This window comes from Numida meleagris, chromosome 10, assembly GCF_002078875.1.
Source record: "Numida meleagris isolate 19003 breed g44 Domestic line chromosome 10, NumMel1.0, whole genome shotgun sequence".
NCBI lineage: Eukaryota > Metazoa > Chordata > Aves > Galliformes > Numididae > Numida > Numida meleagris.
This window is the reverse complement of record NC_034418.1, coordinates 16,358,635-16,375,585: the sequence shown is the minus strand read 5'-3', so window position 1 is coordinate 16,375,585 and position 16,951 is coordinate 16,358,635. Positions and strand designations below refer to the sequence as shown.

Here is a 16,951-nt window from a genome sequence, read left to right as displayed (position 1 = left end):
ATTCAAATCATTTCCCAGTTCAGTCCTGTCTGCTTCAAAACTTTCTGTTTTTACAAAGACTGCCCATTTCAGAGCAACAAAAATGAAGCAGTGGATTGGCATCAGATAAAGCATAAATGGAATTTCTCTGGTGGTGGTCAGACTGCTACAGCTCCATTAGAAGGCTGCTGTGATTCCCGACCTAGTCAAATAGGTAAAAGTTCTACAAAATGTATTGACTCAGATTTAAAGCTGAATAGTGACAGATTAAAGCACAATGGTGATTAACCCGAGGTTAACATTCAATGGAAAAAGAAGGTAAATGGTGCTGCAACTTGAACAGGCAGTAGTGCCAAGAAATAAAGTTTACTACATGGAAAAGGAATTTTAGAACAAAATCTTGTGTTGTAAAGCTATTAACTAATCGAGGATATTAAAAAAGATTTCATACAAGCCACTGATACATAATGTAATTTTGTGGAGAAGGCACAGTGAAATGAAAGTTCATATAGTGGTCAACGGAATATTAAAGTAATGAAATTTTGACTCGGCAAGATATTTTAAAGCGTATGACTGGGGTCTGATAATGCCATTATCTGGTTCATCATCTGGTATTATCGAGTGAAGAAGCATTTCAGAGAGTGGATGAGATGGAATAAGCCTCAAAGGCTGTGAAGAAGGACCAGGATGTCAGAATCCAGTCCTTAGTCTTTGCAACAAGTCAGAATCCTGAAAATAACACAGCTGGGGTGACACTGAAGATCTAAAATGCAAGGAAGGATGGGAAATGGATGAAGTTCCCTAATTATTTCCTGACTGATTTCCTGAGAAACTGACATTCTATAAAAATGCTGGAAATGCCAAAAGGATGGGACATCCCATTAGCAGCAGCCATAGATAAACCCATATAGAATAAATAATAAATGCTTGATCCTATAAGCAGACATTCAGGAGTCCTGTTTTCCCTTATGGGAACCATTAACATCAAAAATTCAAGCTGGCGTTACACAGACAGAGTTTTGCAAACATGCTTGCTACAGAGACCAATCCTATTGACTGTGTATCACACCCAAGGTGAACCACTTACAAATGTGTTCCTCCCCAGATCAATATCCAGGATCACTTTGCTGCCCTAAAGGCTTCATTCTAGATGAAGCTGAGATCTATGGTACTCAGAGCAAGTTTTACCTTGAAAGCGCCTTCCACAGAAAATTCCACTGAAGGAAAACATTTTGTCCCAAACCAACAAGTGTATGCAAGTGCTAGAAGAAAATGATTTCTCCACTAATTCCTAGATGACACTCAGTGATGAGAAAACAGAGCCATAATCAAAGACTGGGACAAATGATTTTCATGACAGCAACCAGAATTCTCTACACCTTCCTGAAAGAGAAGTTTTAGGACACCCCCTCATCCTTTTTGTGTTTCTTGGTTTGCTGGTAAAGCACAAATGTTAACTGTAGCGTGTAAGTCAATTCTGTTTGGCTTTTGGGCAAGACTTACCACCTCATTTACGCTTCTGTGGCCAGCATTCTCAAAATATCTTGCTTTCCAATGCACGCTCAAAGTCTGCAGCAAGCAGCATTGATCATTCCATTATCACTGCGTTACGCTTAATTTCCTCTTCATCTTTCAAGTCAAACACCATCTCACACCGCATCAATAGCAGCGGCAACATGCTGATTGATTATCCTTGTCTTTGGCAGGCACGCATGCTGCAGATATGTTGTAAGATTGTTCTTGTCCTACCCCAGCACAACTGCATTCTCCTAAACTATTCCAAGAGCCAAATAACAAGTGCACTGAAATCTTTAAGCACTTTGATTTGACTTTGTAACAAGCAATTAACTGATGCAGCCAGACAGTTTGACAAAGCACAAGAAATCTCTGCCAAAAGCGGGACGCTGCTGCAAGCATAAACCAACCTCAGCATCCACCTGGGCAGCTTCTGGCCCCGGTTCTCCCCGGTCTGTCATTGAACATAGTGGACATTGTGATTATACCTATGAGAAAATTCTGTTAAAAAGAAAGATCCTAAAGAACCTTTCAATCTGTGCAGTTTCCCATCATACTCAGGACATTATCAGTCATTTGATTGCTAAGCTAACCAACACAGCACCCTGCAACCTCTCCTGCAGAAGAGACATGCATCGTAACTCTCAAAGCGGAACAGACACTGAACAGCAGGTCAGAAGCACAAACTGCTGACACTTCCTTGCTGTGAAGCTTTTGTCTTTTACTTATGCTATTTTTTAACTTTTAGACCATTTTTAACCAATTTTCTTAAGACACCGGCACCTAATAGTCTTGGTACTCCTCAGATTTAGTACTAGTGAAAACGCAACTTCCAAATTAGTAACAGTACGTAATACATCATTTACTGCTCTAAGAGCATCTCTTCTGTTCCTACCTTTTCTTTATCTGCTTACCTCCATGCTAGAGACATATGCACAAATTTAGAATGCATTTGTGAAAATTAATTAACAACAAAACTCTTGCTCCATTTTATTGTGGTAAGGTCAATTTAGAATTCACAACAATAACTACAGGTGCTCTCGGTCTACTGCTGCTTACGCTCCCTGGACACAACTGGTACAGATCTGAAAAGAAGAGATGGCTAAAGCAGTCAGCATGCATGATTAATTGTGTACTACTTTAATTTCAGCAGTCTTTGAGTCTGGAAAGTGCAGGAAAATAACCGCTAAGTTTAGATGGAGTTTAGACCATGACAAGCTGAATAATGAAATCACCACGTGCACAACTAACACTTTGAACAGTATTGATTCTCCAGCCTATATCACATTGTTTCTAGGATCATTTTCCAGTTTTAACTTACTTCCAAAATGTGACTCCCCCTCCCAGTTTCCCTTTCTTTCTATGACTATGCATTACTGATCCTGCCCAAATTACGTATTTTGATATATGAAAGTAGGAACCTTACACTGTATAATCTTATCTCTTCCCTTGACAGCCGTGCATGCACGTACAGTTCTTGACACAATAAATGGCTTGAAGTTTTTCAGCCCATGTAGCTTTAGAGCAGGGAACTGAAACATGATCTCATTGTGTTCCTTATGCCTCTAATGAATTTCCTTTATAGCTTAAGATACCGTAAAAATGAGTTTCTAGGATAATGTAACCAGAATTATACGAGTTGAATTTTACTGTCATGCAATTACAATACTGTTAAAGTTTAATTTCATTTCTTCTTAAACTTTCTGGTTGTTGCACCCTAATGGGCTACGACCATGTGATCCTCTCATTAACTTGCTTGGCTTAGGCTTCATGTTTTTGCACAGAGCTGGACAAACATGAAATTATAACATGCACTCTTACAGTTTGATATTACGTATTCTTATTCATCTAATTGTATAAATAAGCACCTTCTATTGAACATCAAAGGAAATGTATCTAGGACTTGTTACAGTAGTAGACCGAAACTAATCAGGTACTTTGAATGCAGTCTAAAAATAGGCAGTGTTTTGAGACCCAAGAACAGGTACATTCTCTCACAAGCAGACAAGCATAACTCTCATTTATCACACGCTCCAAACATCTTTATACAATTGATAACAACATAGACAAGTAGTTCTCTCCAGTATTAGCCACTCATCTTACCTACATGAGGAGAAAAAGACATCAAGGAGACATTAAAACCTAGTCTTCACATCTGGCAAGGAAATAGCCCTGTGACATACTCCTAGCACTGGATCACTGATAGAACAACACGTGGAATCCAGCATGAAGAACACAGCCTCCCATAGGAAATGCTGTCTCGAAACAAAAACAGAAGCAATTTGGATCAGTGGACATTCTGTTTCATGGTCAGATGTTAATTGCTTTCACTGCACTGATTTCTCAGAGTCCTGCTTATTCCAGCAGAGGCATGAGCCCAGTTTTAGGAAACATCTGCTGTTAAGTTCACATCAAGAGACCTTGTTGCGCTGCAATGAATAAAGACAGAATAGCACTGTCATAATCTGAAACTCTGACACAAATTGATGGGGAAAAAGCATAAAGGGCTAATGGGATCTTTAGATGTATGTGTGTGGGACTAATAAGAAGGAGTAATAACATTATTTTACAGCACAGCTGAAGCAGAGACCGAAAGACTGCGTGCAATTCTGGTAGCTACATTTGAAAAGGAGATTGAAAAATCACCAAATGATGGATGAGCTGTGTCTGGTACCCGGGGTTCTGTCTGACTGTTGCATGGCAACAAGAGGTGCATGCTTTCAGGCCAGCTCTGGCTCTCAAAGGAGCTTCCTTCAAGGCAATGGATCTGCCACCTGCAATCTTCCCTCCAAAGCCTCCTGCATCACCTGGCCTAATTCCTGAAGTGACACATTCAGGCTGGGGAAAAGGGTGATAAGTTCTCACTCCCCCCGCAGATAAAGAGAAGATATATTCTAGGAACATTGGGCAGAAATGAGATACTGCTTAAGCATGTGTCAGAAAGAGAATATTTCTCTTTGAAGCACCTATCAGTATCATTGACAGTTTTGATGTGCTTGAAGTACTACCAGTTTCTCCTTCGAGCTATTAGTTTTTGCTGTGTGGTAGAACAAATGATCTGTATGTGACTTCCATGCCACATTCACAACTAGAGGAAAACTAAATTTCATGGCTTGGGTATTAAGTACTTTTTTAAGCACACAGCCTTTCCTTCCTGCAGCAGGAATAGGACTACTGCTGTCTTTTACACTCCACCCCGTTCCTTACCGCTAACTCTAAAGCTGAAAAAATAAACGGCAGCCACACTGAGACAAGTGTGGTGGCTGGTGTCTAGTGCCAGCACCCTGCAGGCTCTAGGATCCAAAGTCAGATCCCAAAACCTAAGGGACTGACCCCAAACAAGACAGATTTTACTAAAAAAATGTAGCTCACATGCACAAATATATCACACCCTGCTATCTGTTGAAATAGATCCATCTGAGGCCTGAATCCTACTTATGGTTATTGGAGAGACCACTTTCACTCAGTGAGTTTTGGTGTGGGTTCCTTTCCTGATGCTGATGCACAGACACTGCCCTACTCGTTCCCACCCCAGCCTGATCTAAACTGGCCTAACGAGTGCTTCATGGTCACACGATGAGGATCTTGCCTTCACTTAATCACTGCTCCCTTTGGAGGACAGCTCAGGAGAAGATGATCGCATTATCGAAAGTTCTGTTACTGACAGAGACAAATCTTGAGAGTTTGTTTACATCAGAGGTAGCGACTGGATTTCATTTGACATGTCACAAACATCCAGCTTCTTGGCCACAGAATCAAGTGAATAATTTAGCAGGAGCTGCTGCATGCCAAGCAAACAGGCTGTAAAACAGTTCCGTACAAAACGCGGGGTACCAGCTGTCCAGCACCGAGGCACAGAATAGTATTTACTGCTTATGCACTGTGCTGAATTGCTAACAGCATGGCCCAAAATTAGGAAATGAGGGAAAGAATGACAAACATAGAGGAGTACTTTTTTGCTGCCCACACTGAAACTCTTCTTCCAGCACACGGGCAATTACAGGGAACGCTGCAGGACTGGAGGCACGACTTCCAACGTTCCTAACATTTAAAGAACAGCGTATGCTGGCGTCCAGTTTGGGCAGGAAATGAATTTTAATGAGTAATCTGGGAAACTAAATGGAGACCACTGTTTGCTTAGATGTTGCAGTTAGAAAACCTTCTCTTTCCTGTCATTACACTGAACAAACAAATGCTGGTTTTATTCATTCCTTAGTGGGTTTGTTTTGCAAAACAACTCAGCACTGACCTGATTCTGAACGCCCTGGAATCAAAAGGAATTTATTGCTAGATTCATTCAGTGTAGGGACGGGCTCTCACTGCTCCAAGATGCGCGATGTTACAGATTTACATATTCTGCAAAGCCTTCATAATTGCCCCATTATTCAGAGTGAATGCAGAGCCATTTAATTGGCCTCCTTCCTGGTCTGGCTTCCCTGCTGGCTTCCATTTGTTTTCCAGGTGCCACCTCTGTCCATTTGCAAATGACACCTTTCTCGTGGCTTTGCAGAGTTCGAATTGGAAGGAAACATTTCAAATTTTGATGAGGAAAAATTTGGCTGTCTAGGCTACGTAGCCATTAACATGCATCTTCCTTGCCAAACTTCTTTCAGTGTAACAACAGAGGGCAAAAATATCTTGTCAGAGCAGACACTGAAAAGAGTTGCCTATTCTCCACACATGAAGTAGTTAAGGTAATTAAATACACCCAGATTTGTTTGCTCACAGGAATAGGAATAGCAATGAATTCTTTAAGAAAATTTCGCAGAAATTTCATCCAACTCCATTCAAAATTTAAAATTCCAGCTTCTTTTTTAATTTGTCATCAGCATCACCCTCAGTATTCTGCTCAGCTGCATCTGACATGCAAACAGCAGCATGAACAAGTAAGGAAGATTCCTTTCATACTCCCAAATGACTGTATATGAAAGGTAAGTGCATTTGAGCTGAGATGCCCTTGAGATTTTTACATGACCCTAAACCAGGACCAAACAACAAATCTAAAGAGGAGACAGCAGAGTTTATAGTTGTTTACAATGGATGTCAGACAACTTTAAGCACAGCAGTTTATGCCCCCACCAAACAACAAAGTTAATGCTGAACATAAAACAGTATCAGAAATAATTTAAGGAACAACAATCCTAGTGCCAGGCACTTGCTCATGATTAATGTTTAGTTCTGAGGAATTGATAGGCCCATAAAGGAATTGCAAGACTTAATAGCATTCTTTGTGGTAATGTGTATTACTTCTTCTAAACATACCTTTTAAAAGTATTCATTTTGAATTTCTCATAAAGGAGTCCAAATTGAATACTTTCACTTCTTTTCAGCTAGTTCTGGGTAGGAAGTTAATGTCCAAAAGGTAGAAAACATCGAAGCAAAACTGCTCATCAAGGAGAAGGCAAGAAATAAAATAAAAGAGCATTTCATTATTGTGCGTAAAAAACTAAAACAAGGAAATAAATCATTGTATGATCTTTGTGCAAAGAAATAAGGACTTCAGCAACCAAGCTATCCAGGGAGGTAGACTGAAAAGTGACAACAGTTGTAATTCAGACAAAAATGTAAAATCATTATAGCAGAGAAGTTCTATTAACAGAATGACAAATATAATGAATGTAGTTAGAAGACATGAGAATAACAGTATCGATGTCTGTCAGAAAACACTCTCTAGAACCAGTGTTCATACGCTAGAATTAATGACAATAATGATATCTCAGGTACAGAAAGGTGAAACAATATCTTATTGTGTAGTTACAGTCATTGCTGGGATGCACTTTGCAGTATCCAAGCCTCAACAGTCATTTGCAGGATCAGACTCTCAGTCCACATTCTCTTTTGTCAAAGAAGTAGACAAGGTTAATTAATAGGATAAAATTGTAAAGATGTGGGCTTATTTTTAAATGAGATGAAGCACAAAACAACTTAATTGTACTATACTCCTGTGAACCTTCAAGTAATCCCTTGACTTGATCGATTAGGCTCTGAATGTAAAGGCTGCCAGAAGAGTATCCAGTTTTTCTAGATGTTATAATCTCAATTTAAAACTGCAAGTAAACTACTTTGCTGCACAAGTATAATTCCAGTTCTTCTAGCTCAGAAAAGCTACAGCAAAACTAAATGTGTTATTTAGCACTTTGACTATCGTTTTCTTAACCTGGGAGTGTGAACAGTAGGACTGCATGCTCAAAGTCAAATCCAAAACAGTCTGGCATCTTCAAAAACAACAAACTTCCATGGAAATGAATCAGACGATAGTTTGACATTCGCTCTTGAGTGCTCAGACTGTGGATAAAGCACTGAAATGTCTCTCGAAGCCTAAGAACATCTCTGTGATTAATAGCAAATTCCTTTTCATGCAGTCTGTATATCTGTAGAACAGCCTGATTCACCAGGAAACACCAGGATTGAAAGCAAAGGAGGATTCCTCCAAGGATCGGACACAAGCTTCATATCCCCCTGGGACCTTGCACCTCCTAGGTTCAGGATGCCAGCAGCCACCCAAGAACCTCTGAAAGCAACACTTCAGTGACTCTACGGGGAGAGTGACCTTTGCAACCACCAAGAACTACCACCTACACTACAGCCAGGCCCAACAAGGTAGAAAATTTTTCACTGGTATTGCTTCTCAAAGAAACTGAATCTCCATTAAGAACTCCTCTCTTTCTGTGCAGCAAATCGCCTTTTGTCACAGAAATTTACAGCCAACACTCCTGCTAATTACTTGATTGAAAAATCCAATCGCTTACAGTTAATTAGCAGAACAAAATTATTCCTTGTATCTATGGCATGCTTGCTTTATTCAGGAACCTTAATGAGATGCCCTCTGGAACACTTGTAATTGAAGGTGAAAATGGACTTCGAGCTTACAAAAATGAAGGCCTCCAGACACTGTAGGTCATAAATGTCAATGTACGTGAGAAGAAAACATTTCAGTTTTCTGCATGGTCCACATTCCAGGTAGCCATGATGAAAGATTTAATGTCTGTACATTAACATTTTGCTTTTAAGGTACTGAGCATCAGAAAAAATCAGCCGGTATTTGTTATTAAGGGCACGACTGAACCTGAGGTTATCAGTGAAGGAGAAGTGTATTAGAGAGACTGTTATCTCTAGAACTGCAACTTCATATTAGTAGAATATGGCCCTTTCCCTTTCTCCCATTTTGCCTTCCAACACAGAAGTTCTCTTTTCTATTTTCTCAGGGTTGCCAACCACTAAACCAGGCACCAGATCAGGCTGCCCAAGGCCCCATCCAGCCCGGCCTTGAACACCTCCAGGGATGAGGCACACAAATGTTCTTGTGCATGTGCTAATTATAGACACTTTGAGAACCTTCTCTGAACATTGAGTCTACCAGACAACAGATGATAGTGTGAAGGTAAAACATATCTTAGTAGTTTAAAACTCACGTACTGACAGTAAAAGTATCGATATTCAGCTAACTTTTCTACCAGCACAATGTCTGTTTTCATATACATGCCATGTCCTTTTCCTTACAGAACTATCAGTACCACTGAAGAGAACAAAGAATAATCTCACAATCTCTTCTTTGTTCTTTTATAGGGTGGTCACTGAGCACAGTTCCTCTTGTCCTGGCCCTAGATATGCCAGTAAGGAATGTATTAACATTATTATGAAATACAAAGCAGTTATTATTAGGTAACTGATATTGCCACACACTGCCACGCTTTGCTTTAAATGAAGTGGGGGAATGAGGAGCAATGAGACAGTGAAAGAGTAACATATGAAATTTGATAATACAGTTCCTATCTCCACATCTTACCTTGCTCATTTTCCTCCGGTCCGACCTTCTGCAATGAAATCCACCTGCTCTTAATGAATCCTGGCTGTTCTTTCTCTTCCTGCATGCGGCCCAGAAGATCCGGAGCGCGCAGGGAAGCAAGCACTCCTCGATCAGTTCTGGTGGTAGGTAACATCCAGCTCATCGAAGACTGAAAAGGCAAGATGCAGGATAAATTACTGGAGCACAATGACTACAGCAAAAAGAATTTAATTCCTTAGCAGGAGTGAACTTCATGTAAGAATTACTCATACTAGAGTATTTATTTTAGTTGCTGAAGAATAATCTGAAAACAAGCACAGTAAATTGTTTCTGTTTTGCTCCAACTCACTTTTTCTATTCATAATGCAGTTTCCACACTGTGCTTTAACTAGTTAAATATTCACAAGTCACGATATTGAACATTTAGTTTTCCCTTCACAGTTGTTAGATTCTAAGAAGAATTTTTTGTTTAATATGTTCTGACCTCGTGTATAGCTGACAGCCTCTAAAGAGTGCTGTTCCTCTGGAAGTAATAAATGAATTCTGTTATATTTTCCTAATTTCTCAGCCTGAGCAACTCAGGCTGCAATGAGATATTGAAATTTCATTCTCAAGATGTCATTGTAAGTCTCTGGCTCGATACAGAAAACATATTTCTGATTGTATGTGCTGAGTACCTTAAGATCCATAAACTCAGCACACTCACATGAAGGAGCAAGAATGGTTGCAACAGTTTGAGTGCACATCCACGGTACAAACAATACCACCACAATTACCTGAGAGTCATCCAGGAGCCCAAATAAGAGCTGATGGTCAAAACAAAGTATTGTTGCTACTATTGCCTCTCAGGGTACACAGACATAATAACATCTTTTCTAAACTGTCAACACTGAGTACCCCAGAATTCTATCAGAAAAACGGTCCTCTGGAAGAGCTGCAATTGGAAAGAGATCTGGATGTAGGACTGCAGCTCTCTGAGCTCATTACTGAATCCACAATGGTGTTTTCAGCAAGAACGCAGTCTTTTGCAGAAACAACCGTCTGCAACAATTGCCTTTGGGATTTATTTACCCTTTCATTTCATTAGCAGCCGCCTAATCCCTGCACTGTGATTACCGGAAAGGAGGTATAACAGCAAACACAAAATTAATTCTGTAGAATTAACCACTTAGGTGATTTTTACATTATCCAGCATAAAAAATAAACTGTTAAATTAAGAGCTTTTTTATTCAAGTGGTTCCTTGATTATAATTATATTAAGCATTAATTCTGCATCACCAGAGTAAACAGGAACAAATCTAAAGATGCCAGTGCCAGAAATCTGTCACATTTCCACAAAGGCAAAGTTCATTATGAGTTCTCAGGACAAGTGAAAGTGTGCTGCTGCTGTACAATGCCTGACAATGCCTTGCTGCTCTATGGGCCGAGCACTCTGCATTGGAATTACACATCCCTGCATTTCAAATTAGTTTCATTAACTGTTCTTAAATCAATCTCTGTAAATTTCCCTTGATTTTAAGGAACACAACAGGCTCTTTACAAATTCTAACAGTCCTCCATCTCCGTACAATTTAAATTAAGACTTTGTCAGTAAAAAGCTAACGAGCATTCAGCCTTCCACATCTCCAGGCATTTCAGTAAATTGTGATTATTATTTTGAGAGAATCATTAACTCTACCAGTCCTCCCTACTTAGCTTTTTCTCTGCATTTGGTCTCAAAAAGAAGACAAAAAAAAACCTGCCAAGTTTAAGTTAGTCGTTGTCTAACTATGCCATGCTAAGAAGTGAATCATGAAAATGTTTGATCCTGCCACGAAAAATAGTTCCAAAATTTATGTGAGGATAAATATGCAGCTACTCAATAATTTAAAAAAAATATTAATGGCACGAAGAATCCCCTTATTAGTTTGATCAGGATTCCTGCATAACCAGGACTGCTATACCACAAATTTTAAGTTTTGACAGGTCAAAACCATCTAAGACATCTCCAAACCTGAAGGAGAACATGCCACTGGGATTTCTGAGCTAGAAGAGGCAGCTGAATCTACAAAGTTCCCTGTCTGAACTTGCCAGGACCACTATCAGTATGGCCACAGTTACAAAGTGTGGAAGCCAACTCAGGAAGGTCTTAAACGGGCAAGCAGCCACAAAAGCATCCACAAGAAAAAAGCTGGAGACGAGGCTAACCCATACTTCTGCTTCTGGAAGAGACGTGCTCAGATGGAGCAGGGGAAGGTACAGCCCCTCGCAGATACTGCTGTCCCATGTCCCTTGGAGGTCTGCAGCAGCTGAAGGACAGCCTGGCCTGACCCTGCAGCACTGCCTGCTGTGTGACTCACATCAGCACTTGGGATCTGAGACATCTCTTCAGTGTGCACTTACAGACCAGGTATGATGGCCTTTCCAAAACAGTAGCTTATGTCACTCAAAAAACAGTCATAAAAACAACGGTCTTTTGTAAACACATCGAACAAACAAATGGGAGTTAAGTTCTTAGCCTTTCTCAGAACTAGAAGCTATATTTACTTTTAAACAGGCAACATTTCCCCAAACTAAGACCAAATTGTATTTTTTATTACTACTGCAGTGTTCCAAAAGGCACATTAATAAAGCAAATGCCCTGCATCTCACATTTGTTACCAGTTATGGGATAAGGCAAAGCGTGCCAGCATATCCGCTTTCACTAGAAATGAGACATTTGGGAATTACCCACTGCTAATGGGAAATGTTCTTCACTTACAAATGCACCTTCAGTGTTTTTGTTGATTTCAGTTTGTTTAGATCTCTTCTCAGTACATAATAATGAAGCCGCAATTCACTTCACAAACGAAAACTACAGATGCATGGCTTTGGTTGAAAAGCCCATAAATTTGCATTTAGGAAATGCCAATCCCGCATCTATCCCCACTGCAAAAATCCAGTGTACGAAGCTTTACAGTACCTTAAGGACCATACCACTCATCTGCAGCAGACATGCATCCAATCTAACGCACGTGACGTTGCTATTTGTTCTTTCTTTTATGAAGACAACACGCCGCAATAACGCAAGTCTTCAATCACCAATCCATGCAGCAGCAGCCTTCATTTCCACCACTAGCCCGTAACAGCCAGCCCTATTCTGAGCCCAGGTCACCCGCAGCCTCATTCCCTTTTAAATTAAATGCTGAAAAAGGTGAAGGCTGCCTCAGACAGCACCGTTTCTGAGGCCAGAAAAAATGCACTTGTAATGTCCCCAGCTTGCAAAGTTACTTTTAAAGAGCATCAGCAAAACTACTAAATCTCAGTATGCGGGAAGTTTTCTTTCTAAGCATAAGACTACATTTAAGCTTAATGCTCTTGGAAATAAAGACATTTTAATGCCTCCTCTTCCCACAGTCGCGCCAAGTGCCACATTTTGACTGGGGTTGGCACATCCTGGGAAACACAAATACAGCACACTGCTGACTAAAAGCCAGCAGGAAGGTGATGGAGGGCAAGGAGGCCCAGCCACAGCAGAGGGAATGGCCTTAAGTTGCACCAGGGGAGACTCAGGCTGGATATGAGGGAACATTTCTCCTCAGGAGTGGCGATGCACTGGCACGGGCTGCCCAGCGGGTAGGGGAGTCACCATCTCTGGGTGGGGGGGTTTATGGGATGCGTGGATGCGGTGCTGAGAGCCACGGCGTAGCGATGCACTTGTAGTGCTAGGCGGGTGGTTGGGCTTGCTGATCTTGCGGGTCTTTTCCAACCTAAACACCCCTGCGGTAAAGAAGGGCTCACCGCCACGCGGCACCCGCCAGCACCTCTTCCCGCCCTGCTGCGGCTGCGCGGACCACACTTCCCAGAATGCCGCGGGAGCTCCTCTTCTCGCGAGAGCTCTCGGCAACGGAAGTGTCGAGGCGAGGTCCGGAAGCGCCGTTGCTGTGGAGCCGGGAGGGTGCGGAGCCGCTGCTGAGGCCATGGCCGAGACCGACCCCAAGACCGTGCAGGACCTCACGGCCGTGGTGAGCGCGGGGGACCACGAGGGGAGCGCGGCTTCCCTCAGGGCAGGCGCTGGAGGAGCCCCTGGCCTCGCCCCGTTCGTGGGCTCTGGTTCTGCCTCCTGGGGCCCAGCCCTCTGGGCCCTTCTGCCTGGATCTCATTAGAAATCACTTCTAGAGTTATTCGTGCCCTCGGGTTAGTTTCCTGCGTCTGGGAGGGATGTGGCTGAGGACGGGGTTGTGGGGGAAGAGAAGAGTGTCATTGCTCGGTTAATGCAGGGTACTGGAAGCAGCTACCGTCCGCTCCAGGTTTTTCTGCGTTTTAAAATTGCTCCCTGTGAGTTTCCATTCTTGTCTGTGTGCACATATAACACAATAGGGAATTGTGCTATGAAGCTTGTGCATTGTTGAGTGGAACGCTGAAAGAAACAGATTGTTACGTGTTCTAGTAAGAGAAGACAACTACTGTGATGACCTCTGTAGTGAAAGCAAAACAAGCTTTTTTTCCCCTTTCTACTAGGTGCAGACGTTGCTTCAGCAAATGCAGGACAAATTTCAAACCATGTCCGACCAAATAATTGGACGAAATATCCTTTTCTAAAGCCAGAGGGCCGCTGTACACTTTGAATGCAGAAGTAGCTTTATGTATATTTACCAGTGGGATTTGTAAGATACATTTAAACCGACCATAAAAGTTTGAGCAGTGCCATAATCACAACCAAAAACAAAACCAAGAACCTGACCATTACTAGATTGCAATCATAGTCCTTAACCAGAGAACTTGATGACATGAGCTGCCGCATAGATGACCTGGAGAAAAATATAGCAGACCTCATGACACAAGCAGGAGTAGAAGAACTGGAAGGAGAGAACAAGACCCCTGCTACTACTAACAAGAGTTAAGGTGAGACAGTCGTTTGCCTTGAAACAAATTCTCAGGTTGCTAGAAATTACTGACTTAAAAAGACAAAAAAAAAAAAAAAAAGAGTTTTTCCTTTGATTTGTGAGATAGTCTGAAATTCCTGTAGATCAGCGCTGTACATTATAATACAAGAATCTGCATTAAGCATTCTTCACAAGATGAGGGCAATGCAAGAATGCCAAAAATATTCCAGCATAAGCAAGGGGTGTGTGTTACAATATATGAGCATGAAAATTTTGTTTTGGTTTGTACTGAACTTAATTTTTATAATCCATGGAAAGCAACTGGAAAATGAATACATGTGTCATGTTAGATCAATGGTTTCTTAAGGGGGTTAAACAAGACGTGTCTCAGCCTCTTGTGTCTGAAATTCAGAGGTCGCTTCTAGGTTAAAAAATTCTTCTCATTCATATTCCTATTATTTTTTTCCCCCAGCAGGTTGCCAATAACTTAAGGTGAATGCTGGAAGACTTTGCTTTTTTCTACGAGCCCTTGGAATTAACAGAACAGCTTTTTGCAACTACTGTGTGTAAAAGCATTTTTATATTATTACAAAGCTTGCATTCTTAATGTATATTGTATAGCTAGGGATAGGTTAGTTTATATTTCAATTTGTGTACTGTAATTTCACCTCTCGAATTCTTGTTATGAGGATCAATTAGTTGTTATTAAATCACAGATCTTATGGATCTCAACTACCGGGTGTATTTTTTTTGGTGAGGTCACTTTTTTCCCTGTTATACTTTTTCTAGGCATTTCATTTTTGATAGCTGAACAGCTAGTGACTTCTGTCAAACAGAGATCTTCAGTTGTCCTACGTAACTTTGTGGAGTGAAGCACAAGTTTGAAACTTGGCATTAATCTTAGGTCCAAGCATCAGTCTCTTGACTAGTGGATGAGTGCATTGTTTTCTCCTCATAAATGTAGTAAGAAGATTTTGGAAACATAAGACATTGAATATCAAAATCATATCTCATGTTGATGATATTACCTTACCTGTGTGTTCCTTGAATGTAAAACAAATACGTGTTTAACAGTAGAGACATCTGTACAGCAAAGCTACCACTGCCATTCAAATCTGTTAGAGAGACAAAGAATTATCAATTAGAAAAAAATCTCACTATGGGATTCTGCTTTTTTAACACTGTAAAACTATACTTTGAAACTGACAACGTGTCACTTAGGAGCATCTTTGAACAGTAATGATTAAAATATTGATGCTTTACAGAGTAGGGATGGGATTGTGGGAACTTCTGCATGTGGCCTTTCAGTTTAAATCTCTGATCTGTTGTATAAAACAAAGTTTGCTAAACAAAGCAAGGATATATTGAATAACAAAAAAGGGGGGAATCCAGTTAGAATTGTAGAGCCTGGCTACTCTGAGTAACAGCTGGGACTCTTCAAAGCACTTGGTTTAGGAAGGGGTTCGGTTTTACAGTCATATCCGCATTTATGGGCCTGACATTCAACAGATTACATTACAGTGTTTTGGCAATGAAAAGTGTTCTTAGAGAAGTCTGTACTGTGTCACTGCTGTGAAGAAAAATGACCAATGTCACATATTACTGACAATCATTGCAATCCTACTGTAGCTTGAAATATAAATGTAAGAAAACATGAGTGGCAGTCAGCAGTTACGTGTGGCCCACGCTTAAGGCTGCTCTCTGAATGCCACTAAATTAGTACCTGTGTATTATGAAGGCAATATGACAGGTCATTTTTCCAAACGGAGAGGAAATTGTAATAAAAACTGAGAGGGGAATTTTGTGAACATAGGAACTGTATCAATATATCTTGTGATACCAGCCTTAGGCTATTTGTAATGTCATTCAAAATCTAATAAATTATGATGTGTTACCAAATAGCCAGGTTATGTATATTAAAGCAAAATCTAACACAAGAGATTGTAATTTAGTTATAAGCTATAGAAAGACTTGAACGCAATCGCTGTAGAACGTAGACTAGCCTATAGATATATTCTGTATAATGAATGGCTGAGCACAATTCATGCCCTACTAAATCAGCCTTTTACTACATAACTACAATATAGACCAGACCCGCAGGAAATTACCCCAGCTGAAACCACGCTATGTAAGAAGAAAACTGCTTCACATACTCATTTAAGCCAAGCTCTGTAGTTCCCATGTTCTCTTTAGGGCTGTCATTTGAAACCGTGGCTTGCATTTTGTGCTTAGTTATCTCTATGTTTAAAGTCCACATAACCACTTTCTTTAAAGCCAAATTGTTTGCTTTCATCGTGGTAACGTACTGTTGTATTTTGTTACTGACTTATTTACCTCTTACAGTTCGTTTTCACAAATGTTTGCTGATTAAATGCACCCTATCTCGATTTCCTTGCAAAACAGAAAATGCATCATCCACCATAGCTTTCAGAACTAGTGCAGTTTTGTACAGACTTGCATAATAATTCATTATCACAGCGGACCCATGCTATGGCTGGTAAATTGCTCTGCCTGCGGATCATTGCTGCTGCCTGCCTGCAACAGGGGAGACGGTTTCTGCTCGGATAGGTGCCATCTAGGAGGAGGTGAGATGGATAGGAAATGCTCTCTCTTAAAATTGTCATTTTCTTCATTCTTTCCCTTCCTTAGTAGGCTGGTACCCAGGTAAGGAGATGGTGAATATATTCTTCAAAAATGAGCACGAGGTGCAGAATTACACAGACAGAGATCTGTGGGTCCAGGGAAAAGGAAAAACAAACTAAGGAGGGAGAAGGTAGAATCCCCCCCGACCCTGATCCAGACCAAGTTTCTCAGGCTCTCCATTGTC

The 16,951-nt window shown here is 40.8% G+C and overlaps 2 protein-coding genes across 5 annotated transcripts in view; one reads left to right on the top strand and one right to left on the bottom strand.

The window, feature by feature from the left end:
- WFDC1 (WAP four-disulfide core domain 1) overlaps positions 1 to 13,062 on the bottom strand; it is a 110,100-nt gene extending 97,038 nt beyond the window's left edge. For all 3 annotated transcript variants that reach the window (XM_021408859.1, XM_021408857.1, XM_021408858.1), the window contains exons 1-2: positions 12,222 to 13,062; positions 9,281 to 9,449 (exon numbers count right to left, since the gene is read on the bottom strand). The gene's annotated coding sequence lies outside the window, so the exon portion shown is untranslated. The remainder of the gene's footprint in view (positions 1 to 9,280; positions 9,450 to 12,221) is intronic.
- HSBP1 (heat shock factor binding protein 1) lies at positions 13,112 to 16,025 on the top strand. 2 transcript variants are annotated; one of them, XM_021408861.1, is made up of 4 exons: positions 13,112 to 13,263; positions 13,760 to 13,826; positions 14,021 to 14,143; positions 14,600 to 16,025. In XM_021408861.1, exons 1-3 carry the CDS (start codon positions 13,219 to 13,221, stop codon positions 14,140 to 14,142), a joined length of 234 nt encoding a protein of 77 aa, XP_021264536.1. In that variant the 5' UTR covers positions 13,112 to 13,218; the 3' UTR covers position 14,143; positions 14,600 to 16,025. The 2 variants fall into 2 exon arrangements, with proteins under 2 accessions (XP_021264536.1, XP_021264535.1); XM_021408860.1 differs by having other exon boundaries at positions 14,597 to 16,025.

Coding starts and splice junctions, on each gene's coding strand:
- HSBP1 (XM_021408861.1), top strand. CDS start 13,219: ATGGCCGAGACCGACCCCAAGACCGTGCAGGACCTCACGGCCGTG. Junction 13,264..13,759: donor TGCAGGACCTCACGGCCGTG/GTGAGCGCGGGG, acceptor CCTTTCTACTAG/GTGCAGACGTTGCTTCAGCA. Junction 13,827..14,020: donor CGACCAAATAATTGGACGAA/ATATCCTTTTCT, acceptor TAACCAGAGAAC/TTGATGACATGAGCTGCCGC.